This window comes from Schistocerca nitens, chromosome 9, assembly GCF_023898315.1.
Source record: "Schistocerca nitens isolate TAMUIC-IGC-003100 chromosome 9, iqSchNite1.1, whole genome shotgun sequence".
Taxonomy (NCBI): domain Eukaryota; kingdom Metazoa; phylum Arthropoda; class Insecta; order Orthoptera; family Acrididae; genus Schistocerca; species Schistocerca nitens.
Genome location: NC_064622.1, coordinates 301,970,845 through 301,998,454, shown reverse-complemented (window position 1 = coordinate 301,998,454; position 27,610 = coordinate 301,970,845). Strand labels below are relative to the sequence as shown.

Below are 27,610 nucleotides of genomic sequence, written 5' to 3'. Positions count from 1 at the left end.
GACAAGTAATTTCAGTTGGGGTCATATTGATCCCAGTGATACGTAATGCAAAAGCCATGAATAAATTTTAATGTCTTGTAAATATAAAAACGGACAAAACATCATTGGATACAGATGACTCAGAAGGTGTAAGTCATGTATTTTGAAAATAATAGTTTTGAAAACAAGGTAGGTATACATTTCCAATGTGCACATTATGGGGTCATATTGATCCCAGCGGTACTAAGAGAATTAAATAATTATTTTCTGCATTTTAGTTCTCTGTGTGTGAAATTTTTCGGTCACTTTAAAACATTTTGATGAGAATACAACAGACGTGCGGTAAATTTCAGGGTTATTTCAGTTTCTCTTCAGCTGAGTCAACCAATACATTGCTTCCTCCCAGTATTACCTCACGGAAAGACCTCTAAGGTAAAAATGAAGGAGAATAAAGCTCACATGGGGACTTTACCAACAACCGTTCTTTCCACGAAACTTTCGCGGGTGGAAAAGGAAAAGGGGAAAATGGCGGTGGTACACAAAGTAACTCCTGTCACACACATGAAGCGAAAGCGGGTTAATATTGCAATGTCACTGAGCTCTGAGCTATGTTGAAAGTTTTAAGTCTCCAGCTCATCGGGAAGTTAGTTTATAATCATAACGTGTTAGAAATGACAACACACTCTCTTTTATTTTGGCGCAGTGTAGATGCATTTCTCGCTTATATCACGTACGTATCTATCAGTTATACGTTGTTTTTTATTTCCATATGGAAGAGAAGCAGTGGATAACATACATTTCAGTCTTGAGCCAAGTCCTGTGGCCATACATAGTTCGTAGGATAAAGCTGGAATTGCTGCTCAAACCTATTATTGAATGCTGGGTCGAGACTGCTGACCTGCCACGCAGACCCGTTGCAGTCCCCAGCGAAGAAGTCTCCATCGCTTCCCAGAGGGCTAACTGGGAAATTCGCCTGTGGTCCCTGAAGGCCACCGATTGGTGGTGCCTGCCACTGGGAATGAAATCTTCCCTGTTCCTGGGTGGGAGGCGCGATCGTGGTGGGCAGGTATGAGGGCGGCTGGTAGTCTGGGTGGTAGCCAGATGGCGTTGGCGGTTGCCCAGGAGAGCCGTCGGGTCTGTAGTCGAAATACGCCTCAGTGCCGGCAGGAGGAGGACCATTTGGTGCCCCCTGGTGATAGTTTCCTGCAGGGAATCCATTGAGATTGTTTGGTGGGTTCAGATGGCCGAAGTTCTGCTGCACATCATTTTGGTAGCTCTGGCGCTGACGAAAGTTCTGAGGATTCTCTGGGAAATTTTGATGCTGTGGAGACTGCAGGTAATGTTGATGCTGCTGAGTCTTCAGGTAGTCCTGGTTCGCTGGAGCCTTCATATAATCGAAGTTCTCTGGCGGCTCGTAGTAGCCGCCATTTTTTGGAGTCTTTGTGTAATCGTAGTTCCGATACTGTCTCTGATGATAACTGCCAGTTGGTGGTAGCAGTGGTGGACTCGTAGACGAAGGCGGTTGGTAGTGGCTGTTGCGTTTACCAGGAAGGTAGTAGTATGATGCAGGCTTCTTATAGTAGGGCCCATTGTTATTCTGGTAACCTACGTCATTCCTGTCGATCTGAAACATATAGAGCGATTTATTTAATACACGCTACACAGTTGTTGTTTTTGCTCTTTCTGGAAGCAACAAGCTCTTTCCAATTGCTAAACTAAATGATAATTGTACCAGTCCACACTGTGAAGCCAGACGAAGTTGGCTCGGAATAAAATTGTTGCGTCTGTCAACCACTTTCCACAAATCGCATTTTCGCAATTTGTGTTCATGTTTTCAGTTTCTAACAGCAAGCACATTTATAGATAAAATGCACAGAATTGCCTTGGACAGTTCTGTAAGGCTACAGTAATGTCATCAATGGATAAAAGCGTGGTTGTACCTTCTCAGGCTAGTAGTGTATAGTGCTTGTCTCATGAAAAAGTAAGGAAAACGGGGAGATGAGAGGGGAGGAGAAGGGGGGCCCATTTTCCTTCATGGAATCTGATATCAACCTTACATATCTTATCATTGTTCATTTACCTACCGTGGTCTGGCGTCCAACCATCAGTCTGACAGAACAGTAGAGTTACAACAGTGCCATCCCCAGTAGAGGGGGACGGGAGAGGACTGGGGAGAGGGAGAGGAGATGGATAGAGATGAGGGACAGGGTAGGATGGGGAAATGAAGGGGAGAGGAAGGAGGAGAGGGGGGAGGAGGAGTATAAGGTAAGAAGAGGGAGAGGGGAGTAGAAGGGGAGGGGTGCGAGGAGGAGAGAGAGAGAGAGGAAAAGGATGATTATACAGGACAGGGAAGTAGGGGATAGTAGTAGGAGGTGGAGGAGAGGATGAGGCGTGAGACGAGGGAGAAGAGAAACGATAAACTCACTTCTACATATTACCGATAACAGTTGAAATTTCTTTTGCAAGTAAGACTAATCTAGTGGAAGTTCGAGTTTTCGGCTACAGTGCCTAGACTGTTAAACGAATTACAGCAGAGTCCCGCTAATCTGAACCCTGGCAATCTGAACGTTCGGTTAATCCGAACATGAAAAATGTTAGTCTAAGTATGGAAAACTGTGCGGTAAACTGCTGTTGTTGTTGTGGTCTTCAGTCCTGAGACTGGTTTGATGCAGCTCTCCATGCTACTCTATCCTGTGCAAGCTTCTTCATCTCCCAGTACCTACTGCAGCCTACATCCTTCTGAATCTGCTTAGTGTATTCATCTCTTGGTCTCTCTCTACGATTTTTACCCTCCACACTGCCCTACAATACTAAATTGGTGATCCCTTGATGTCTCAGAACATGTCCTGCCAACCGATCCCTTCTTTTAGTCAAGTTGTGCCACAAGCACTTCTTCTCCCCAATTCTGTTCAATACCTCCTCATTAGTTATGTGATCTACCCATCTAATCTTTAGCATTCTTCTGTAGCACCACATTTCGAAAGCTTCTACTCTCTTCTTGTCTAAACTATTTATCGTCCACGTTTCACTTCCATACATGGCTACATTCCAAACAAATACTTTCAGAAACGATTTCCTGACATTTAAATCTATACTCGATGTTAACAAATTTTTCTTCTTCAGAAACGCTTTCCTTGCTATTGCCAGTCCTAGTTTTATATCCTCTCTACTTCGACCATCATCAGTTATTTTGCTCCCCAAATAGCAAAACTCCTTTACTACTTTAAGCGTCTCATTTCCTAATCTAATTCCCTCAGCATCACCAGACTTAATTCGACTGCATTCCATTATTCACGTTTTGCTTTTGTTGATGTTCATCTTATACCCTCCTTTCAAGACACTGTCCATTCCGTTCAACTGCTCTTCCAAGTCCTTTGCTGTCTCTGACAGAATCACAATGTCATCGGCGAACCTCAAAGTTTTTATTTCTTCTCCATGGGTTTTAATACCTACTCCGAACTTTTCTTTTGTTTCCTTTATTGCTTGCTCAATATACCGATTGAATAACATCGGGGATAGGCTACAACCCTGTCTCACTCCCTTCCCAACCACTGCTTCCCTTTCATACCCCTCGACTCTTATAACTGCCATCAGCTTTCTGTACCAAATGTAAATAGCCTTTCGCTCCCTGTATTTTACCCCTGCCACCTTCAGAATTTGAAAGAGAGTATTCCAGTCAACATTGTCAAAAGCTTTCTCTAAGTCTACGAGTGCTAGAAACGTAGGTTTGCCTTTCCTTAATCTTTCTTCTAAGATACGTCGTAGGGTCAGTATTGCCTCACGTGTTCCACCATTTCTACAGAATCCAAACTGATCTTCCCCGAGGTCGGCTTCTATCAGTTTTTCCATTCGTCTGTACATACACACTATTTTAATTTACACAGTACAGTAAACATGTATTAGAAAAATTAGCAAGAAAAACATTAGGTTTAATCAATGCATAACAATGAAAGAAAAGCTGTCAAACTTACTAAAATACAGCGAACATTTTATCTCTACTTTTTCGATGACAAAAACTCAGTCACTGTTTATTGGCGTAATGAAGACAGACTGTTATATGACCCATGGTTGCGCCCTCGTCTCATAAACATCAAATCAGCGGGTGTAGCAGTGGGCTGTTGCTCCAAATAATGTAGCGCGAGGTCAAGGGCTTCTGCTGCGTCACTGTGTGGCACCAGCTCTCCTTTGTTGCTTTCAGGCTCATTGTCACTTCCGTCACAGCACTCCACTTCTTCCTGGTCTTGAGTCACAGCAGCAACTAAATCAGGTTCTCCACACATACCCCATACGCTGCCATCCACTCATCTCTGTCTCCTTCACTAGCTTCTTCACATCCAGGGATTGTATCCTTTGTAGAAGATTTTCCTCTTCATTTTCAACTAGGTTGTCCTGAAGTTCAAGAGATGTCCACAGTTTTCTCCACGATTTTGTCAGAGTATTTTCTGAAATATTCTGCCTTGCCTCAGCGGCCTAATAAACAAAGTCCTTCACATTGGTCTTTTTTATTTTGTCCACTAAATTAATGCTATCATCTCGGATCAGCATTCTTAAAAATTGTTTTCTGTAAATCAGGTTTAATGTTTGCAGTACGCCATGGCCCATCGGCTGTAGAAGTGGTGTACATTCGGCGGCAAAAACTTCTCCACAATTTCTCCATCACATAATTCCTCAGTGCTGGGGTGAGATGGCGCGTTATTAATCAAAAGGGTTGCACGGAAGACAAATGATTTTCCATAGAAAACCGTCGAACAGAGGGAACAAACTGGCAGTGAAACCATTCTTTGAACAGCTTACCGTCCATCCACTTTTTTCTGGTTGTGATACTATACGGGCAGGCACTTCATGTTGCAGTTTTTAAAAGCTCTGGGCCTAGCAGATTTGTCGATCAGAATTAAAGACAGCTTGTGATTACCAGCAGCGTTGCTGCACGCTAATAAAGTCACACAACCTTCGCACATTTTAAAACCAGGAGCATGGTTTTCTGCTTTTCATGCCGAGCTTTTTGTTGGCAGTGCCCTAAAATTAAGGCCAGTCTCGTCAGCGATATAAATTTGTTGGGGAGAATACTTTACCTCTCTTAACATTTTTTCAAACTCACCCAAGTATTCCTCCGCTGCGTCACGGTCAGAAGAAAGCTTCTCTCCAGTAATTGTTAGCTGACGGATTCCATGACGTTTTTTGCATCTGTCCTTCCAACCCATAATCGCACTAAAAGACTCATCACCATTTATTAACTTGTTCAAGCAAACAGCCTTCTCCTGAACCCGTGCTTCATTCAAAGGAGTTCCCCTTTCTCTATCCTGCGTAAACCAGGGACTGTTTCAAAGGCTGCCCGAAGACGTTGCACAGGACAATTCAAGCTTCACTCGGTTCTTCTTCCAATCACAAATGGTTGCTTTACCAATATCCAGTTCCGTTGCCAGTTTAGATACATTCTCACCATTGTCTATCCGCTTCAAAGCATTCAGTTTTTCTTTGAAAGTTAAAGTTGTATGTTTCCGTTTACTCATGACGAAAATACGTACATCACTGCACCTTAATGAATACAATACAACTGTTACGCATGCCAGCGATCGATGACTAACGTAACCAAGCGCTTTGCGAGCCAAGTGGCAGTGCACAGACCACAGACACTGCAGAGGTCTCAACAACGCACACAACAAGGGCGGAGAGCAGTGTTGCCGTCCTCGCGACAAAGTCGCTAGAATTAGCGCATTTTATGAACGTTTAGCGGGCAAAATTGTGGCTTTAGCGGAAAAAAATTTTAGCGACTTTTTAGGCAGTCAAGACTAAGATACCTTTTAAATCTTTTGCATATGAGTCGGTCTTAAAACTCAGTCACTTTTGGCTATGGACCACCGCTACATCCTCAGTGTTGTGCTAATTTTCTCTTCCTAATAAATATCAACATTCCTTTACTTCCCTAATTCCCCTTGTGGAGAGAGAAAATAAAAGATTACTCTATGGAGAAAAACTCAGCGCATGCATATTGTACCGCAAAATACTTTTACACCACCAGTATCCGCTAGAGACTTCAATTAACTCTTCGTTTATACTCGCATAATGTAGTCAATTGCAATTTAAAACGCTTCCTTGCTATCATGAACTTTCTTACGACCTGCTAATTTTAACAATTTTCTTGGAAAGTTATACACGGGTATCTTAATTATGTACAAAAGGATCCACATATTTCCTTAATGTAGTAAAAAAATGCACAGCTGTGTTTACTTTTCTTGTTTAATGAAACTGAAGTATGAAACCAAATACTAGTATATTAATAGGTACAGATTGGAAAAGTTTATTTGTATCCGAGAAACGGTCCGCCATTTACATAGTAGTAACATCATGTAAAGATGATAAAGAGATTTTTGCGTCTCGTTAAGTGTCAAAGTTCTGATGCCAAACGAGTGAATAGAAAATGTGAATATTTTCTCGCAAGCCTAAAAGTGTAAGTACGTTAAAATGGGCATTTTTTAAAATTCCTATAATAATTATTCACATTCCTCACAGCATTCTTTGGAAATCGAAAAACTGATAGTTTTGAAAGCTGCTGCAATTTATAGTGCCATAATATGGCCGAAATAAGACCGCATTTTTATTTTGAATGTGCTTTTGCACTTCATTTACAAAACGCATAATTGTTTCGCAGCGTTTATACAGAACAGCCGCTTGGCGGCACTGCAGTAGCGAACCCGCAGAAAAACTGTAGGAGCTTCGTGACTCAACAATGAATAAGAACAAGCATACTAGAGATGGGCAAACTGAAACACGTAGCTGTTTCGAAACAAATGAAACAGTACAATGTAATGTTTCGATACATTGTTTCGAAACAGTGAAACAGTTTGTGTTTTGTAATCTAATATCCCTACACATTTTATCATCTTGAATGTCTACTGTATAAGTATGTCCATATAAACACAAATGAGGTGCGAGAGCGCTAATCATATCGCAGAAAGTATGAAACTATCACTTAGGTGTCTTGGCAGTTTCGTATTTCCTGCAGCAAATGCACTGCTTTCGTGTCGTGTGACTTTCATACTTTTCAATTGGTTGAGGACAGCCATAGCTGAAGACAGAAGAACCACCACGAACGGAACTGGAGATGGGAGAAAGCTGCAGAAACAACGGATATGCTACTGGGATTCCCACATTCCGTTAATATGGGTAATACACCCATCCTGCTAATTTCCATGCACACAAAGGGAATCATTGTGGATAATAGGCACAGTGACTATAGACTCACAAATAACGCCAAATAATTCGAATAAGTAACAAAATATAACAGAAAAAAATTTTGTGTTTCAATGCGTTTCGAACCGTTACTATAAATTCACCATGCTTCCCAGCCCTTCCCGTTCACCATTACACTATCAGTGATATGTCAAACAGATTGCTTGCAATTATACCTACATCAACTTTATGTATATGTCTAATAACTGTCACTCTACGCCTTTTTTTTATTCAAAATGTTATAGGCTTACTTGCGTTTCTTAATATGATTACTGCACATGAACAGAGAAGCGTATGTTATTAAAAAGTTTAATTTAACTAAATGATTTTCACATATTTATTATTTTGAATGTGAATAGTATGCGTTGTTTTATTGTTTGGTTAGTGTTTACTAAGCAGATGTTATGCCATTTCGGAATAGGACAGTCAGCTAGAAACGAAGTTTTATTTTCGGATATCTTAAGCTTCACGCTATTGCTTGTCAAAAGATTTCGACACTTGAAAGTGTTTCATGAAGTGGTATGTTGTGTTTCAGTACCTGTGCCGAGCCCGAATCTCGTCCGACACAGAGCGGAATGAAACATCGATGTTTCGATACAATTAGTCCGTTCCAAGCACAGGTGGACTGAAACAGCTTTATTTTGAAACAACGATACAGTTTCTGTGTCTGGCTCGAGATCGAATCTGGTCCGGTTATCCGAGACAGGGGCGGATTGAAACACCACTGTTTCGAAACAGTGAACCACAGCCGTTCCGAAAAACTGAAACAGTTCCACGTATCGATACACTGTATCGAAACATAGAAACAGTGGACAAGTCTAAAGCATACTGTATTGGAACTGGACTGTTTGGAATGTCACATTCATTTTAGTTGTATCGATATATTGCGGTGTCGTTAGTTCTTGCAGTTGTTTACAAATTATCGGTTTTGATTGTGTAACGATAGTATTTGTGTGGAATTAACGCAGTTATAAAAAAAATCATGGAAGTGCCGCCTAAAAGAAAGATCTACAGCCAGAGTTATAGAAAAGAGTGGGAACACTGCATGGAGTTCAAATATTGGTTGAAGCCTGTGCCAGGTAACTCAACTAAAGCCTATTGTAGCTATTGTCAGTCCGAAATGAATGTAAAAATTAGCGATTTGAAAAAGCATTTGGAAACGAAAAAACATACGAGCAAAATATGAACTAATTTCTCAAAATAAGCAACTGACATTTTCCGCAGTACCAGTGAAATATGAACTAATTTCTCAAAATAAGCAACTGACATTTTCCGCAGTACCAGTGAAAACATGTAACTCATGTGCAAGAGCTGAGTGTACGTTAGCGTTGAATGTTGTTGAACATAGCTCAATTTCCAACATTGATCACTGGAATGACGTGTGTAAAAAATGCTTTAAGGATTCGAAATCAACAAATGACATGAAATTACATAGAACCAAATGTACGGAGCTAATAAATTATATTCTAGCACCTCATTTCAAAAAGGAACTTTTAAGTGACATAGGTGACCAAAAATATAGTTTATTATTAGATGAATCAACAGATGTAAGCATCAGGATCGTCGTAAGATATTTCAGTTTAAATAAAAAAAAGTAGTGTCTGCGTTTTTAGCTTTGCAGCCCCTGGAGAGTTCTGATGCCGTTTGAATGGTATCGGCACTTTTTCAGTGTTTAAAAGCTAAGGGCCGCAAACTACAAAATTTAATTGCAATATGAACCGATAATACAGCTGTTATGAGTGGTTCCAGCTACAGCGTGTATACAGTTCTGAAAACGCAGCACTATCTTCCACATCTCATTTTGATACCTTCTGTATGTCACTCATTACAGCTGGCAGTAACGCACGCATTAGAAATCACTTTGCCACGAAACATAGAGTTTCTGGTCCGTGAAACCTACACATGGTTCTCACACTCGTCAAAGCGCCAAATTGAGTATAAAAATATTTTTCAGCTAATTAATTGCGGTGAGGCACCGTTAAAAATACTGAAAGCGTGTGACACACGATGGCTATCTATCGAACCGGCCACAGCAAGAAATTTATCCCAGCGGGATGAATTAAAATGGCATTTTAAGACTACTAAAGATCGATGTTACACAGCGGAGATGCTTTATAATATGTACTCAGATGAACAGAATCGACTCTTATGTAATTTTTGAAAACAATTCTTGGTGAAGTGCATAAAAATGCGATTGGAATAAACACCTTCAAGGATTTAAGTGATTTCGCTATTGCTGTTCTATCGTTACCATATTCAAACGCCGAAGTGGAAAGGATGTTTGTTGTTGTTGTTGTGGTCTTCAGTCCTGAGACTGGTTTGATGCAGCTCTCCATGCTACTCTATCCTGTGCAAGCTTCTTCATCTCCCAGTACCTACTGCAACCTACATCCTTCTGAATCTGCTTAGTGTATGCATCTCTTGGTCTCCCTCTACGATTTTTACCCTCCACGGTGCCCTCCAATGCTAAATTTGTGATCCCTTGATGCCTCAAAGCATGTTCTACCAACCGATCCCTTCTTCTAGTCAAGTTGTGCCACAAACTTCTCTTCTCCCCAATCCTATTCAATACCTCCTCATTAGTTACGTGATCTACCCACCTTATCTTCAGCATTCTTCTGTAGCACCACATTTCGAAAGCTTCTATTCTCTTCTTGTCCAAAGTAGTTATCGTCCATGTTTCACTTCCATACATGGCTACACTCCATACAAATACTTTCAGAAACGACTTCCTGACACTTAAATCTATACTCGATGTTAACAAATTTCTCTTCTTCAGAAACGATTTCCTTGCCATTGCCAGTCTACATTTTATATCCTCTCTACTTCGACCATCATCAGTTATTTTACTCCCTAAATAGCAAAACTCCTTTACTATTTTAAGTGTCTCATTTCCTAATCTAATTCCCTCAGCATCACCCGACTTAATTCGACTACATTCCATTATCCTCGTTTTGCTTTTGTTGATGTTCATCTTATATTCTCCTTTCAAGACACTGTCCATTCCGTTCAACTGCTCTTCCAAGTCCTTTGCTGTCTCTGACAGAATTACAATGTCATCGGCGAACCTCAAAGTTTTTACTTCTTGTCCATGAATTTTAATGCCTACTCCGAATTTTTCTTTTGTTTCCTTTACTGCTTGCTCAATATACAGATTGAATAACATCGGGGAGAGGCTACAACCCTGTCTCACTCCTTTCCCAACCACTGCTTCCCTTTCATGCCCCTCGACTCTTATAACTGCCGTCTGGCTTCTGTACAAATTGTAAATAGCCTTTCGCTCCCTGTATTTTACCCCTGCCACCTTCAGAATTTGAAAGAGAGTATTCCAGTTAACATTGTCAAAAGCTTTCTCTAAGTCTACAAATGCTAGAAACGTAGGTTTGCCTTTTCTTAATCTTTCTTCTAAGATAAGTCGTAAGGTCAGTATTGCCTCACGTGTTCCAACATTTCTACGGAATCCAAACTGATCTTCCCCGAGGTCGGCTTCTACCAGTTTTTCCATTCGTCTGTAAAGAATTCGCGTTAGTATTTTGCAGCTGTGACTTATTAAACTGATAGTTCGGTAATTTTCACATCTGTCAACACCTACTTTCTTTGGGATTGGAATTATTATATTCTTCTTGAAGTCTGAGGGTATTTCGCCTGTCTCATACATCGTGCTCACCAGATGGTAGAGTTTTGTCATGACTGGCTCTCCCGAGGCCATCAGTAGTTCTAATGGAATGTTGTCTACTCCCGGGGCCTTGTTTCGACTTAGGTCTTTCAGTGCTCTGTCAAACTCTTCACGCAGTATCTTATCTCCCATTTCGTCTTCATCTATATCCTCTTCCATTTCCATAATATTGTCCTCAAGTACATCGCCCTTGTATAAACCCTCTAAATACTCCTTCCACCTTTCTGCCTTCCCTTCTTTGCTTAGAACTGGGTTGCCATCTGAGCTCTTGATATTCATACAAGTGGTTCTCTTCTCTCCAAAGGTCTCTTTAATTTTCCTATAGGCAGTATCTATCTTACCCCTAGTGAGACAAGCCTCTACATCCTTACATTTGTCCTCTAGCCATCCCTGCTTAGCCATTTTGCACTTCCTGTCGATGTCATTTTTGAGACGTTTGTATTCCTTTTTGCCTGCTTCATTTACTGCATTTTTATATTTTCTCCTTTCATCAATTAAATTCAATATTTCTTCTGTTACCCAAGGATTTCTATTAGCCCTCGTCTTTTTACCTACTTGATCCTCTGCTGCCTTCACTACTTCATCCCTCAGAGCTACCCATTCTTCTTCTACTGTATTTCTTTCCCCCATTCCTGTCAGTTGTTCCCTTATGCTCTCCCTGAAACTCTGTACAACCTCTGCTTCTTTCAGTTTATCCAGGTCCCATCTCCTTAAATTCCCACCTTTTTGCAGTTTCTTCAGTTTCAATCTGCAGTTCATAACCAATAGATTGTGGTCAGAATCCACATCTGCCCCAGGCAATGTCTTGCAATTTAAAACCTGGTTCCTAAATCTCTGTCTTACCATTATATAATCTATCTGAAACCTGTCAGTATCTCCAGGCTTCTTCCATGTATACAACCTTCTTTCATGATTCTTGAACCAAGTGTTAGCTATGATTAAGTTATGCTCTGTGCAAAATTCTACAAGGCGGCTTCCTCTTTCATTTCTTCCCCCCAATCCATATTCACCTACTATGTTTCCTTCTCTCCCTTTTCCTACTGACGAATTCCAGTCACCCATGACTATTAAATTTTCATCTCCCTTCACTACCTGAATAATTTCTTTTATCTCGTCATACATTTCATCTATTTCTTCATCATCTGCAGAGCTAGTAGGCATATAAACTTGTACTACTGTAGTAGGCATGGGCTTTGTGTCTATCTTGGCCACAATAATGCGTTCACTATGCTGTTTGTAGTAGCTAACCCGCACTCCTATTTTTTTATTCATTATTAAACCTACTCCTGCATTACCCCTATTTGATTTTGTATTTATAACCCTGTAATCACCTGACCAAAAGTCTTGTTCCTCCTGCCACCGAACTTCACTAATTCCCACTATATCTAACTTTAACCTATCCATTTCCCTTTTTAAATTTTCTAACCTACCTGCCCGATTAAGGGATCTGACATTCCACGCTCCGATCCGTAGAACGCCAGTTTTCTTTCTCCTGATAACGACGTCCTCCTGAGTAGTCCCCGCCCGGAGATCCGAATGGCGGACTATTTTACCTCCGGAATATTTTACCCAAGAGGACGCCATCATCATTTAATCATACAGTAGAACTGCATGTCCTCGGGAAAAATTACGGCTGTAGTTTCCCCTTGCTTTCAGCCGTTCGCAGTACCAGCACAGCAAGGTCGTTTTGGTTAATGTTACAAGGCCAGATCAGTCAATCATCCAGACTGTTGCCCCTGCAACTACTGAAAAGGCTGCTGCCCCTCTTCAGGAACCACATGTTTGTCTGGCCTCTCAACAGATACCCCTCCGTTGTGGTTGCACCTACGGTACGGCCATCTGTATCGCTGAGGCACGCAAGCCTCCCCACCAACGGCAAGGTCCATGGTTCATGGGGATGTTTAGCTCCATGAATATTGTGAAAAATAAGCTTCGGAACAGACTTTCTGAACAAACTGTAAATTCTCTTCTTCTCATCAGAAACCAACTCGAGATTAAAAACATGAGTTGCTCGATTTATGATCTGCCAGAAGATGTTATTGACCAAGTCGGCAAAGGAAGACCAAGAGAAACCGGAGAGGCTTCAACTTTTTCTTCAGTTAACGCAATTGATGAACCTGGAGACTTCCTACATGATTTTGAAATTTAAGTAAAAGCATTCAGTTAATAATTATATTTTCTTTCATGAACGTGCAGCGTAATATATACATCGTGACATGTTGCATCAAAAGTCGAATCGAAGTTACTCATCATTGCGAACAACTTCTGCTATCGGACCAGCCGTGAAATCGCAAAAAACCAGCTATTCCATATATTTTTTGAGTGGCATTGGTCTTTTATGTGAAACAGCCGATTTTTTCCGCGATTTTAGGGTTTGTCTCATAATAAAAGTTGGATTTATGAACAGCTAAATTATTTGGGCTTTCAATGTAACACGTTTAAAATGTCACAATGTATGTATTTTATTTTATTACTAATCTCATGTACAACTACATAATTTTAATAGCTAAAATCATACTTTTCATTTTGTCTTTTCGGATAGGAAGCTTGAGACACGAATAATTTCGATTGAGTGGAACATTTAATGGCTTCGTTTACAAATTTACTTTTTCAGATTTTTCCAACTGTGCATATGTTAGACTAATTTTGTTGTCGAAAATAATAAACTTTCAGTACCATTTATCAATAAATTAATGTGATTTGTAGTGTTTCATACCAAGTTTCTAAAATATCGCTGGAATAAAAGCAAAATAGGACCATTAAAAATAGTAGGCGTTGTAGTACATTATTGTCTGGCAATACCCAAGTGCTGAAAATAAATTAAATAATTCCCTCCCCCCACCCCCCCCCCCACCTGCCCGCAGACATATCTTTGCCCTTAAGAAAGTTTAGCGACATCTAGCGGATTTTTAATGACCGTTATTTTACATATCTAGCGGGAATTTTAACACTGGCTAGCGACTTTACATATTATGCAACGGCAACTCTGGCGGGGAGTGAGAGTGAGCCATTGTTCCCACACTTGTTCCCATTTGTTACCATGGTGTACTTACTTATATGATTGGTATACTTCATTGTAGAAACTCGTCACCGTAATTCCGGTTAATCCGAACAAATCGGTAATCCGAAAAAGGTCCGGTCCCAATTAGTTCTGATTAATAGGACTCTACTGTACTTGCATGTGAAGACAGCCATTGATTGGACTGGCCAGTGACTTTCCCACATCAGAATCCTGTCGAGAACGTTTGGGATGCATTGGAAAGACGATCTGCAGCCCTTTAGTCTCCATTAAGGATGTTTCCAGATCTCCCCATACCTCATTCGTAGGATTGGATCACATGCCAAAAAAAAAAAAAAAAAATAAATAAATAAATAAATAAATAAAAAAATAAAATCTAGAACCAGTTCATTGATAGTTGTCACATCGCTAACGAACATGTATAGCAGTAAGGGGTAATCGTATTCGCTGTTGACTGTTTTGCTGAGACAGAGATTTTACAATTTTGTTATCTTTTATCGAAATTTCACAAATTTTCTAAGTGCATACTGTTGTACTCCTAATTGCTGTGGTCAAGTTTCACCTTGTACTATAACGTTTGAGATACCCTGTTCGGTAAATAGGTGCCCGTTAATAGATTATATTAACCTTTTGGATAGCGTTGTGATTTATTCCTTATGTCACTCACCTGGTTGTAGTAATAAGTGGGTGGCGTCTGGTAAAGGTTGTAGTTGCCGGTGATCTGCGTGGGCGTCGGTGGTCGGTATCCGGGCTGGTAGCTGGGGGCGCCGAGCACTTGCGCCAGAACGGTGAACGCGCCAGTGGCGTTTCCAGACGCATTGCTGGAGGGCAGCACTGTCGCGTACGTCACTATAGCAACTCCACCCTCCGTGAGAACGGCCGTGCTCCGGTTTTCAGAGCCGCAAGCCCTGCGAAAGCGCGGAACCACGTTTAAATGGTCTTCTTTGTCTGATTAGAACATTCCTTAGGAAACCATTTATTTTCAATTACGAGAAATGCGCGCATATACGAGGTGTGGCTAGAAAAAAACCGGACTAGTACTGGTGAAACAATAAAACGAATGCAATAAGGCTGAAAGTCGCGTGGCCTGTCACGTGACTCTAGCTCCGCCTACTGCTCGAGTTTCATCTGCCTCCTGCACTCAGTCTGCCCGTGGCGTCTGTTTTAAGTAGTTGACGTTTTGTCTGTGCGTCGTAAAATGTTGAGTGTACAGAAAGAACAGCGTGTTAACATCAAATTTTGTTTCAAACTAGGAAAATCTGCAAGTGAAACGTTTGTAATGTTACAACAAGTGTACGGCGATGATTGTTTATCGCGAACACAAGTGTTTGAGTGGTTTAAACGATTTAAAGATGGCCGCGAAGACACCAGTGATGACACTCGCACTGGCAGACCATTGTCAGCAAAAACTGATGCAAACATTGAAAAAATCGGTAAACTTGTTCGACAAGATCGCCGTTTAACAATCAGGGCAGTGTCTGAGTTAACAGGAGTTGACAAGGAAAGTGTTAGGCAGATTCTTCATGAAAGTTTCAACATGAACAAAGTGTGTTCAAAAATGGTTCCAAAGTGTCTCACAATTGAACAGAAGGAACGCCGAAGAATGATTTGTTCTGACATCCTGGAAAACATTGAAAGTGATCCCACCTTCTTACAAAATGTTATTACTTGCGATGAATCGTGGTTTTTTACTTACAATCCCGAAACTAAACGCCAATCGATGCATTGGAAAACTCCTGGTTCTCCACGACAAAAAAAAGCACGAATGTCAAAATCGAAATTCAAGACAATGATGATTGTTTTTTTTTTTTTTTTGACATCAAAGGGATTGTGCACATTGACTGGGTACCAGAGGGACAAACAGTGAATCAGCATTACTACATTAGCGTCCTGGCTACCCTACGTGAGCGAGTACGGAGAAAACGGAACGATTTGTGGAGAAAAAAGTCATGGATCCTTCACCAAGACAATGCCCCAGCTCACAGTGCGTTGTCAGTGAAGACGTTTTTGGCAAAACACAACATTCCCATCTTAGATCATCCACCCTACTCACCTGATTTGGCCCCCTGTGACTTTTTTCTTTTCCCTAAAGTCAAGTCAGCTTTGAAAGGAACTAGATTTGAGACTGTTGAAGCAGTAAAAGAAAAAGCGACGGAAGTAATGTATGGACTTACCGAAAATGATCTGCAGCATTGCTATGAACAGTGGAAAATTCGTATGGAGCGGTGTAGAGACCGAGGAGGAGAGTACATTGAAGGAGATAACATGAAATTGTAAATAATTGTAAATAAATGTTTTTTCCAGCATCAGTCCGGTTTTTTTCTAGCCGCACCTCGTATATAATGTAACAGGTATGTGTAGGTATTTCTGTTGGTGACTGAGGACGTTGTATTGAACAACATTACGCTAGTATTTACTTCATTTGCAGACTAATTATTGTAGCTATTACAAGTAATGTGTTTTTAGCTTGGGTAGTACCTCCAATTACATTGACAAAAGCAAGCCATTAATGCTTATTTCTTATTTCCCCCCTGGGTAACACGTCAGTTGTTGAAATGTGGACACGTGCACAGAAAATGTCTGCCGGCCGAAGTGGCCGTGCGGTTAAAGGCGCTGCAGTCTGGAACCGCAAGACCGCTACGGTCGCAGGTTCGAATCCTGCCTCGGGCATGGATGTTTGTGATGTCCTTAGGTTAGTTAGGTTTAACTAGTTCTAAGTTCTAGGGGACTAATGACCTCGGCAGTTGAGTCCCATAGTGCTCAGAGCCATTTTTGAAAATGTCTGGCTATACTGACAGGGGTAGTCCACTTAAGTGATGCAGTTACAACCATACAGAAAACGTCAGGTAGAATGTTCGACGCAGAGAAAAAACAACCAGCACACTGATGTGTGTACATATTAAGGTACTGCATGTAAAAATATCCTTACTTACACCCATTACACACTATATATATACTCGTATATATACGGAGTTGGACTCCTTTGGTTGTCACCCACTGCAGCCTTCGACATATAAAGAGGGTGAAGTGGAACTATACCGAAAAACTTTTAGTGGAGGTAGTATTAACTAAATCAAGGAAAAAAAGTCTAGTCAATATCTGCTGTAAAATGCATACCGGTACTTTAAGAGCCGAGCGCACGTTCACCTTCGCTCCTGTGAGGCACTGCTCTTCTACTGAAAGCACTTCGCTTTCCAAATTTTAAAAAATGGGAGCGTGGACCAAAGCAAGGAAGAAAGTCCAGTGAACTTGGCTTCTAAAGCGCATACCTTAAGAGCTATAACACTGTTTCGTCTTCCCTACTGCGAAACACATCTCTTGTGCTAGTCCGCCAGCTTAGCTGAGTGGCAACTTGTTTCCCTACCATGCAGTAGGCCCAGGTTGGAGATTTGCTGCCCTTGTGGACTGGGTCCTGTGCTGTCCTCGTCATCACTTCAACATCACCAACGCGCAGTTCGTCCAATGTCGGGTCACCTGAAATACAGACTTGCACCCTGAGGCCGAACTTCCCCGGATGGGTACTCCCGGCCCTCAATGCCCAATGCCACACGATCATTTCATTTCCTCTCCTGTACTGAACAAGTACTCAAAGTTATTAAGGTATGCAGTCTAGAGCCCACTTTTATTGGATATTTTATCTCGTTTTCGTCCATACTACCTCCTCCCAAGTTATGAAAACAAAGAGCTTGCAACAGAAGAGATGTGTTCCACAATATCGAAGATAAACAAGTTCTCACAGGTCTTAAGGCAAAACGAAAAAGTGCAAAATACCTTACTGCAAGTTGTGCAAGCTCTCTTGTAGATAAGGCCGATCGAACAAACTCACTGCTGAGAAATAGGGCACTTGCATATTACAGTGCAATGTATGAATTCCTAAGGGGCCAAACTGCTGAGGTCATCGGTCCCTAGACTTACACACTACTTAAAACAACTTATGCTAAGAACAACACACACACACACACACACACACATGACCGATGGAGGATCGAACCTCCGACGGGATTGCATATTACAGAATAAACTTCCGTTAAATCAATATGAAAGTCCTAGAACATTGTAGAAAACTTGAAGGTGAATAAAAAAATATATATGAACTTGGTAAGACACGAACCAGCTCCACATCGCTTCTTAACTACACATCTGTATTCACTACACTATGCTGAACTGTCATATGACTACGCCCTGTATGTTACCATCTGCTGAAGGCATAATCCCTAATGTACTATTAATAGACATTTAATTTTAATAAATCGTATCAAGAACAACGCTTTTTGATGGATTATTCAATATGCCATTTCCTTGGAATCGCATACCTTCTTAACAAGCAAGTTGTAACATGAAGATTCTTTAAGGACGTGTACGACGTTTCCTGTCATTTTATTACAACATATCGCACAAATAACTGTGCATTTTCGAGAGCTCCTCAATGCGGTGGAGCGCTGAGGTGGCATCTATTCATAGGAAGTAAGCTGTAATATGAAATCCACCAAATATAGACGTCAACTAAAATTTATTATGGCATCTCTCGAGTCTGCACTGAAAAGAGAAATGATTTTTGTCACAACAGTTCTCCTCTCAGATTAACTATATTGGTTACATTTCATAAGCTGATTCACCAAATTAATAACTAGAATCTTTTCTTGAGTGATGGTTTCTCTAATCCTACATGGCCATCAGCCAACCAATTAGTTCTCACGTTACCTTGTTTAGTCATTATACAAAAGTTTTGCCTTGCAATGTTCTGCTGTACTGTAGTTTGTTTCTACACAGGCAATGCTTTGTGAACTAACACCCCGAGACGATGACTGTAGTTTACTGCCACGTTCTATTGTGTGAATTCAAATCCTGTTACTGTGACTGCTTATCGGCCTTATGTTTCATAAGCGATTACGAATTTATTTTGAAATATGTGTTGGGCTCATGACATGCTAGAGAATAATTTATCTTAGTAAATTTGAGATTTTGCTTACCAGCGTCTATGATGTACATATGCAAATTGAAGCGACGATGTTTGAGAGTTGGAAAGATCTCTGAGACCATACAGTTTCAGACATGCGTCATCAATGGGTTCAGAAGGGCCTTATCTACACCATGCAAGATGTCAATGGCCCCATGCGACTAGAGCCCGAGAGGCCACATATACTGCTGTTCAGTCGTGCAGGATCTGACAGCCATGTCACGTAACTTAATTCGGGAAAGAGGCGTGCCCAACAAGACATCCATCTACACAGACAGTGCACAATGCGACGACGCCTGGAGTCCCATGGACTGTCAACACGGTCGCCATTATTGTGGTTTTTCCTTTACACGGCAGCAGAGAGAGGCGCGGCTGCAGACAACAGAGGACATAGGATTGGCACAACTCCGTTTGGAGAGAAGTGTCCCGCTTGTATGTATAGCATTATAATTGACGGGGAACGGACGTTGGTAGACAGCGTTCATCGTCGTCATATGGATCTAGCACCTGGTGTGATCGATGGTACTATTCGTAATTCGGTATACAACATGAGTGCCTATGCTCCAGAGCACTGATAATTTGGACGACAGGTGTTACGTTTCCGACGTGTTAATCCCATACCAGCTGGTACTTTGTGACATTATCTTTCAACAGCATAACACAAGACCTCACACTGCCTGTGGTGTCTGCACCTGCTTGTTCGACTTTGGCTCTGGTCAGCCCTTTCTCCAGATCTTCCGTCGATTAGAAACACCATGGATTTCCGAGAGAGCGACTACATTCCCACTACTCACCAGCCATAAAGACAGAATTGAAGCAGCATCGAATGACACGCCCATACGTCACCCAGACTCAGTTCGATACGATGACTAGCCGAGTCAAAGCTACTGTCGCTGCCACAGGTTCCAGCTCTGCTTACAAATTTCGCACGCTGTGTCCCCCAAATTATTTAGAAATTTTGGATTACATTCTTTCTTCCATTCTGTGTACGCACCATAAGCAACATTTCGTTACTTGCTATCCTTCCTGGTCCTGTAGTTTTAATGTCCAGCAGCGTACGCTGGTCTGACGACGCTTAGCTACATTGTACTGTGGGAGACGAGTCTTTGGTACTGACAGCTCAGCAGCGTCGCCTGGTTTCCTAGCAAAGCCACCCAAAGACGGTCTGCGCGTGAGCAGGCAGCACGAGCCACTTTGCCGTCCTCAGAAACTAAAGCGCGCTTGTCTGAAACTTAACAATCGATTATCTTGCATGTTAACTGGTGTTGTAGTTTCGCTTTGTTGAACTAGAAGTCTAGTTCGTAATTTATTTTCTTTTTGGTTTTGCGTCTCCATTTACCTCTGTTTCATTTCAAAACATGTCCACTGCGACTAGTCGTGCAAGCCCAACATGTGAAGTGAAAAAGAAGAACGAAAGTATTCTACCGAGCCAAGCCCGCAAGTTCATGTGTGCGGTAACGTACTGCTTTCAGAAAGAAAAGGAAAAAAGAGGACTGCAATAACTTCATAAATACGAAAAAGCAAAGGTGTAGTGACTGGTGAAGAACAGTACAATATAGATTGTGATGAGGCTGGCACAGCAACACCACGGATAGCAGGACATAAGCAGTCGAGGAAAAATGTAAGAGACAGCTACGAAAAGTTTATAGATAGACGCTATTAGTCATCATATGCAGGTTGTAACTAACTTCCCTTTACAGACTTTGAGAATTTGTAATGGTGACCAAAACGGTTAATTTTAGCATAGGAACTCTTGTCCGGAAATGTCCCGTTTTCCTGCTTCACACAAAATACCACAACACACGTTGCTCTCTGACTCCTGCTTCTTGTCGTCTGGGTTCACTTACAAGTAGTGCTCGATGTGACGACTACCAACTTCAGCACAGATACGGTACCTCGGTACCAATGTCCTGTACACACTATCAACAATCCCTTATCCTCCAGCATCCGCCGCAGCCGTAATTCGCGCCAGTAGGTCTTCTTCGGACGCCACAGGGGTCTCATAAATCGTGAATTTTGTGTGGCCCCTCAGGTAGTAGTCTAGCATGTTTAAGTCGGGAGATAGTGCAGGCAACGCAATCGGGCTACCACGATCTATCCACAGTTGCCCAAATCGTTGGTTCAGACCTCGGTTTTCACGTGAAATATCAGGTGGTGCGCCATCGTGCTGGAAGCATATATTTTGACGCACATGCAGTGGTACATCTTCCAAGAGACCATGCAGTACGTTGTCAAGAAATCGGAAGCACGCGGCACCCGTGAGATGTGATGTAAGAAGGTAAGGTCCAATCACACGTCCATCCAGGAACCCTGTCCAAATGTTCAGACCGTATCGCTCCTGGAGGCCGCGGGGGCCCGGAGCATGTAGGTTTTCGTCAGCCCACACATAACTGTTGTGGAAATTCAGAACACTCCCCTGGTGAACTTGGTTTCATCCATGAATAGGATCCGCTCATCCACACAATGGTGCAAGAACCACCTGTAGAAGTGTGTTCATGACGCAAAATCCTGCGGTTGCATTGCCTGTACTACTGGTGGTGGTACAGTTATGTACGAGGGTTGGAACTACACTCCTGGAAATTGAAATAAGAACACCGTGAATTCATTGTCCGAGGAAGGGGAAACTTTATTGACACATTCCTGGGGTCAGATACATCACATGATCACACTGACAGAACCACAGGCACATAGACACAGGCAACAGAGCATGCACAATGTCGGCACTAGTACAGTGTATATCCACCTTTCGCAGCAATGCAGGCTGCTATTCTCCCATGGAGACGATCGTAGAGATGCTGGATGTAGTCCTGTGGAACGGCTTGCCATGCCATTTCCACCTGGCGCCTCAGTTGGACCAGCGTTCGTGCTGGACGTGCAGACCGCGTGAGACGACGCTTCATCCAGTCCCAAACATGCTCAATGGGGGACAGATCCGGAGATCTTGCTGGCCAGGGTAGTTGACTTACACCTTCTAGAGCACGTTGGGTGGCACGGGATACATGCGGACGTGCATTGTCCTGTTGGAACAGCAAGTTCCCTTGCCGGTCTAGGAATGGTAGAACGATGGGTTCGATGACGGTTTGGATGTACCGTGCACTATTCACTGTCCCCTCGACGATCACCAGTGGTGTACGGCCAGTGTAGGAGATCGCTCCCCACACCATGATGCCGGGTGTTGGCCCTGTGTGCCTCGGTCGTATGTAGTCCTGATTGTGGCGCTCACCTGCACGGCACCAAACACGCATACGACCATCATTGGCACCAAGGCAGAAGCGACTCTCATCGCTGAAGACGACACGTCTCCATTCGTCCCTCCATTCACGCCTGTCGCGACACCACTGGAGGCGGGCTGCACGATGTTGGGGCGTGAGCGGAAGACGGCCTAACGGTGTGCGGGACCGTAGCCCAGCTTCATGGAGACGGTTGCGAATGGTCCTCGCCGATACCCCAGGAGCAACAGTGTCCCTAATTTGCTGGGAAGTGGGGGTGCGGTCCCCTACGGCACTGCGTAGGATCCTACGGTCTTGGCGTGCATCCGTGCGTCGCTGCGGTCCGGTCCCAGGTCGACGGGCACGTGCACCTTCCGCCGACCATTGGCGACAACATCGATGTACTGTGGAGACCTCACGCCCCACGTGTTGAGCAATTCGGCGGTACGTCCACCCGGCCTCCCGCATGCCCACTATACGCCCTCGCTCAAAGTCCGTCAACTGCACATACGGTTCACGTCCACGCTGTCGCGGCATGCTACCAGTGTTAAAGACTGCGATGGAGCTCCGTATGCCACGGCAAACTGGCTGACACTGACGGCGGCGGTGCACAAATGCTGCACAGCTAGCGCCATTCGACGGCCAACACCGCGGTTCCTGGTGTGTCCGCTGTGCCGTGCGTGTGATCATTGCTTGTAAAGCCCTCTCGCAGTGTCCGGAGCAAGTATGGTGGGTCTGACACACCGGTGTCAATGTGTTCTTTTTTCCATTTCCAGGAGTGTATAATAGTGGCAACTATTTATTTACAGCTCGTACAAAATAGATACGTGTTCCAAAGTTTTGCTGACTTTCATAGTAGTCACCAACGTTGTGTATAACCCGTTGCCAGCGATGTGGAAGTCGTAGGATACTCTTAGCAGTGCCAGTTGTGTTGACAGTTCGAGCGGCGCGGTCTATTTCCCGACGAATTTGTAGCAATTCTGAAGCGAATGCCGTGAAGTGTTTCCTTCAGCTTAGAAATCTAGTTGAACTCACGAGGGCTTAAGTCAGGGGAGTGCAGTAGGTGGTATAGCACTTAGCAGCCCCATCTGTCAAACAAATCAGTAACTGCTTGCACGGTACATGCTTGAACATTGTCCTTCAAAATGATGGTCAGGTCCTGCAGAAAGTATCATCAGTTCTGTTTATAAGCTAATCGTAGGTTGTGTTTCAGTATGCAATGCGCTCTAGAGCTTCGACACATCAGCGATTTATCTGATTTTTAAAAAATGAAAGATAATTAAATTTAGGGGGACTTACCGGGGCCTATTCTTTTTTATTCGACTTTTAAATACTTTTTTACACATTTGAACTTAGAAAAACATCCCAAGAAATTGACAAGTTTTTCAAATTGTGGCAATTTGTTTTTTCGAGGTATTTTTCAAAACCCCACCGTGAAGTCCCCCAAAATTCATTCTAATTTAAGAATTGTCTATTTTTATGCGTTTCAGAAATAGGTAAGAGTCTGTTCAAGGCTTTGTGCAAACCAGGACTTTGAAAAGTGCTGCAGCCATTATTTTTAATTTTTTATGAGATAAAAACATTTTTTCACACGAATGTATGTACAATACAGTGGTAAAACACCCATTTTAAAAAGAACAATCCGTATATGAAAAAATTCTAAACTTCGCCTATTTTTCGTTCCTCTCGACTAGAACCTCCCCTTAAGGAGAGAGTCCACCCTAAAAGTTCAGTTTGTAATTTTTTTTTCAAGTAGATCTTAATGGGTATTTCCCATGGAGTGTCTGTTCTTCGGCCTGAAAACGATTTCATTGTATTCGAGTTAAAAGTATGCCTAAGAAACATTTGAAATGTGGACTGCGCCAGGGGCTTTGGTTGACAGCTGCCAAAGTGATCAAGATAGTCTGCCAGAGACTTGCACCTGATGCGCTACTGGGAAGATGCACTGATGGCAAGGCACAAAAGGCAAATGAAAGTTTGCACAGCACTCCTTTCTCACCCTCCCAGAACATCTGCTTACCTAGAAATCAACGGCGGATGAAGTAGTCTACAAGAGAAGAGAAAAAAAAATCAAGAAAAATGCTACCCTGCTATTGAAATCACCAGAAGCAGGAGTAGGTAGGGAAAACGTGCGGTGTTGCTGAATTTTAACGTTGTGTGTCTTGTACTAGCTTTCATATTTTAACAAAATTTTAAAACCCATTTTTCCCTTAAGCTTGTTTTTCTAAGTTTAATGGCAACTTTTTTTATCAGAAATATTAACCTATTTCGGTAAACTTTTTACAATAAGTGGTCTTCAGGTATTTGCATACTCCTGTGCATTAATATTATAGGAAATGCAGTTTATCTCTTTTGTTTTGAAATTTATTTACCGATAATTAAAGAAAATTTAAGTTTGAAATGTGTAAAAATACTGTACGTAAATTAGAACATTTTTCTTAAAATGATTGCATAGAACTATTGAACAACGTCTTGTGAATTTATTAAATGCCATACATCCATTACATATATTCCCGTGCAGGGCAGTTATGTTACTTGACAGTCGCTTGCCTGGTGTGGGCGGATAAATACAATATTGCAGTGACTGTGTTATTTCGAATTATGATGCAAAGTCCGAAGAAACACGCACTGCGGCGACTGCAGCTGTTATGAAATACATTAATTGTATTCGCAGTTGCGATATCAATAACCTTCAGCTGTAAAATGGAATGACGACAATGAACATGCAGGCCGGAGTGACCGAGCGGTTCTGGGCGCTTCAGTCAGGAATCGCGGGACCGCTACGGTCGCAGGTTCGAATCCTGCCTCGAGGATGGATGTGTGTGATGGATGTCCTTAGGATAGTTAGGTTTAAGTAGTTCTAAGTTCTAGGGGACTGATGACCTCAGCTGTTAAGTCGCATAGTGCTCAGAGCCATTTGAACCATTTGAACAATGAACTTTGGTGCCGGGCCGAAATTCGAACCCCGATTTCCCGCTTACTGGGAGCGGTCGCTTTACTATTTGGTTGCCCGAGCACGACTGACGGCAGGATCCAAACCTCTATATGTCGTTAATCGTCGGTCTACATCCCGTACCCGTATATCCATTATACACTCCTGGAAATTGAAATAAGAACACCGTGAATTCATTGTCCCAGGAAGGGGAAACTTTATTGACACATTCCTGGGGTCAGATACATCACATGATCACACTGACAGAACCACAGGCACATAGACACAGGCAACAGAGCATGCACAATGTCGGCACTAGTACAGTGTATATCCACCTTTCGCAGCAATGCAGGCTGCTATTCTCCCATGGAGACGATCGTAGAGATGCTGGATGTAGTCCTGTGGAACGGCTTGCCATGCCATTTCCACCTGGCGCCTCAGTTGGACCAGCGTTCGTGCTGGATGTGCAGACCGCGTGAGACGACGCTTCATCCAGTCCCAAACATGCTCAATGGGGGACAGATCCGGAGATCTTGCTGGCCAGGGTAGTTGACTTACACCTTCTAGAGCACGTTGGGTGGCACGGGATACATGCGGACGTGCATTGTCCTGTTGGAACAGCAAGTTCCCTTGCCGGTCTAGGAATGGTAGAACGATGGGTTCGATGACGGTTTGGATGTACCGTGCACTATTCACTGTCCCCTCGACGATCACCAATGGTGTACGGCCAGTGTAGGAGATCGCTCCCCACACCATGATGCCGGGTGTTGGCCCTGTGTGCCTCGGTCGTATGTAGTCCTGATTGTGGCGCTCACCTGCACGGCGCAAAACACGCATACGACCATCATTGGCACCAAGGCAGAAGCGACTCTCATCGCTGAAGACGACACGTCTCCATTCGTCCCTCCATTCACGCCTGTCGCGACACCACTGGAGGCGGGCTGCACGATGTTGGGGCGTGAGCGGAAGACGGCCTAACGGTGTGCGGGACCGTAGCCCAGCTTCATGGAGACGGTTGCGAATGGTCCTCGCCGATACCCCAGGAGCAACAGTGTCCCTAATTTGCTGGGAAGTGGCGGTGCGGTCCCCTACGGCACTGCGTAGGATCCTACGGTCTTGGCGTGCATCCGTGCGTCGCTGCGGTCCGGTCCCAGGTCGACGGGCACGTGCACCTTCCGCCGACCACTGGCGACAACATCGATGTACTGTGGAGACCTCACGCCCCACGTGTTGAGCAATTCGGCGGTACGTCCACCCGGCCTCCCGCATGCCCACTATACGCCCTCGCTCAAAGTCCGTCAACTGCACATACGGTTCACGTCCACGCTGTCGCGACATGCTACCAGTGTTAAAGACTGCGATGGAGCTCCGTATGCCACGGCAAACTGGCTGACACTGACGGCGGCGGTGCACAAATGCTGCGCAGCTAGCGCCATTCGACGGCCAACACCGCGGTTCCTGGTGTGTCCGCTGTGCCGTGCGTGTGATCATTGCTTGTACAGCCCTCTCGCAGTGTCCGGAGCAAGTATGGTGGGTCTGACACACCGGTGTCAATGTGTTCTTTTTTCCATTTCCAGGAGTGTATATATTCCCCTACAGGGGAGACATTTTACTAGAAAGTCGCTTGTCCTGTGTCGGCGGATAAATACAATATTGCAGTGCCTGCGTTATTCCGAATTACGATGCAAAGTTCCCTCGGACATTTACGCGTATACCTTAAAATTCTGGAATGTGAAAATTGAGCCCTGGGAACCAAAAGTTGGTTTTCAAAAGTACCATTAAAATCACATTAAAAATCAAAACTCAAATCCAGTGAAGTTTTGGACTTTAAAGCTTGGATACTACTACATCTTTACGTCATGGACACGATTTTAAAATTCGGTTGAAAGCGGCAAAGTAGAAGAAAAGTTAAATTTTTGAGTGGAGTCTCTCCGTTAAGGTACATCTGGCAACGTTGCTATCTGACTGCGTGAATTTTCAGTCCAAATCAACTACAATTGCTGCGTGCCAAAGTTGGGCGGGGACGCTGCAGGAGGAGCCTCACCTGTCGACCAGGGTGAGCTGGCCGTCCTTGTAGGAGTAGACGCGCACGGAGGCGAGCTCGCACGAGAAGACGCCGGGCGCGACGTCGACGTAGGCGAGCTGCACCAGCAGGCGGGCGCCGGGCTGCGCGAACAGCGTGGCCGCGAAGCGCGTCTGCGAGCCGCCGGGGAAGCGCAGCTCGGTGACCGTGTGCTCGGGGCCCTGCAGCGGCACCGCGCTCGTGCAGTTGCCCTTCTCTGCGGGGGCCCCAGTGGCTGCAGGGGACGAGTCCTCTGCGGCTGCCGTCGAGGCCGGGGGTGAAGACGAGGAGGCGGCGGGGGAGGGGCGAAGAGTCTGGCCGCTACACAACACGGCCCCGCAGCACAGTAGCACCAGGCCGGACGCGAGTAGGTGCTGCATGCTGCCGGCAGGGGAACGCGCTTCTCTCAGTGCCTAATCCACCAGAAGGGTGAACCTGCGAGCAAAAGTTTCCAAGTTGCAATGCTGCCTACAACAAATGTCTAAAGCAACGTCCGCAACAAAAGCCACATCTACGTGGTAGCCAATGGGTGCGGAACCACCCTTC

At 43.6% G+C, this 27,610-nt stretch overlaps 1 protein-coding gene across 1 annotated transcript; it reads right to left on the bottom strand.

Annotated features, from left to right (window-relative positions):
* Positions 1 to 338: 338 nt before the first annotated feature.
* LOC126203759 (uncharacterized) lies at positions 339 to 27,152 on the bottom strand. Its single transcript, XM_049938128.1, has 3 exons — positions 27,047 to 27,152; positions 14,572 to 14,812; positions 339 to 1,603 (listed from the first exon to the last, which is right to left on the bottom strand). Exon 3 carries the CDS (start codon positions 1,367 to 1,369, stop codon positions 779 to 781), a length of 591 nt encoding a protein of 196 aa, XP_049794085.1. The 5' UTR covers positions 1,370 to 1,603; positions 14,572 to 14,812; positions 27,047 to 27,152; the 3' UTR covers positions 339 to 778.
* Between the last annotated feature and the right edge of the window lie 458 nt (positions 27,153 to 27,610).

Bases quoted from the DNA above. Each gene is read 5' to 3' on its own strand.
- LOC126203759 (XM_049938128.1), bottom strand. From the start codon at position 1,369: ATGAAGGCTCCAGCGAACCAGGACTACCTGAAGACTCAGCAGCATCAA.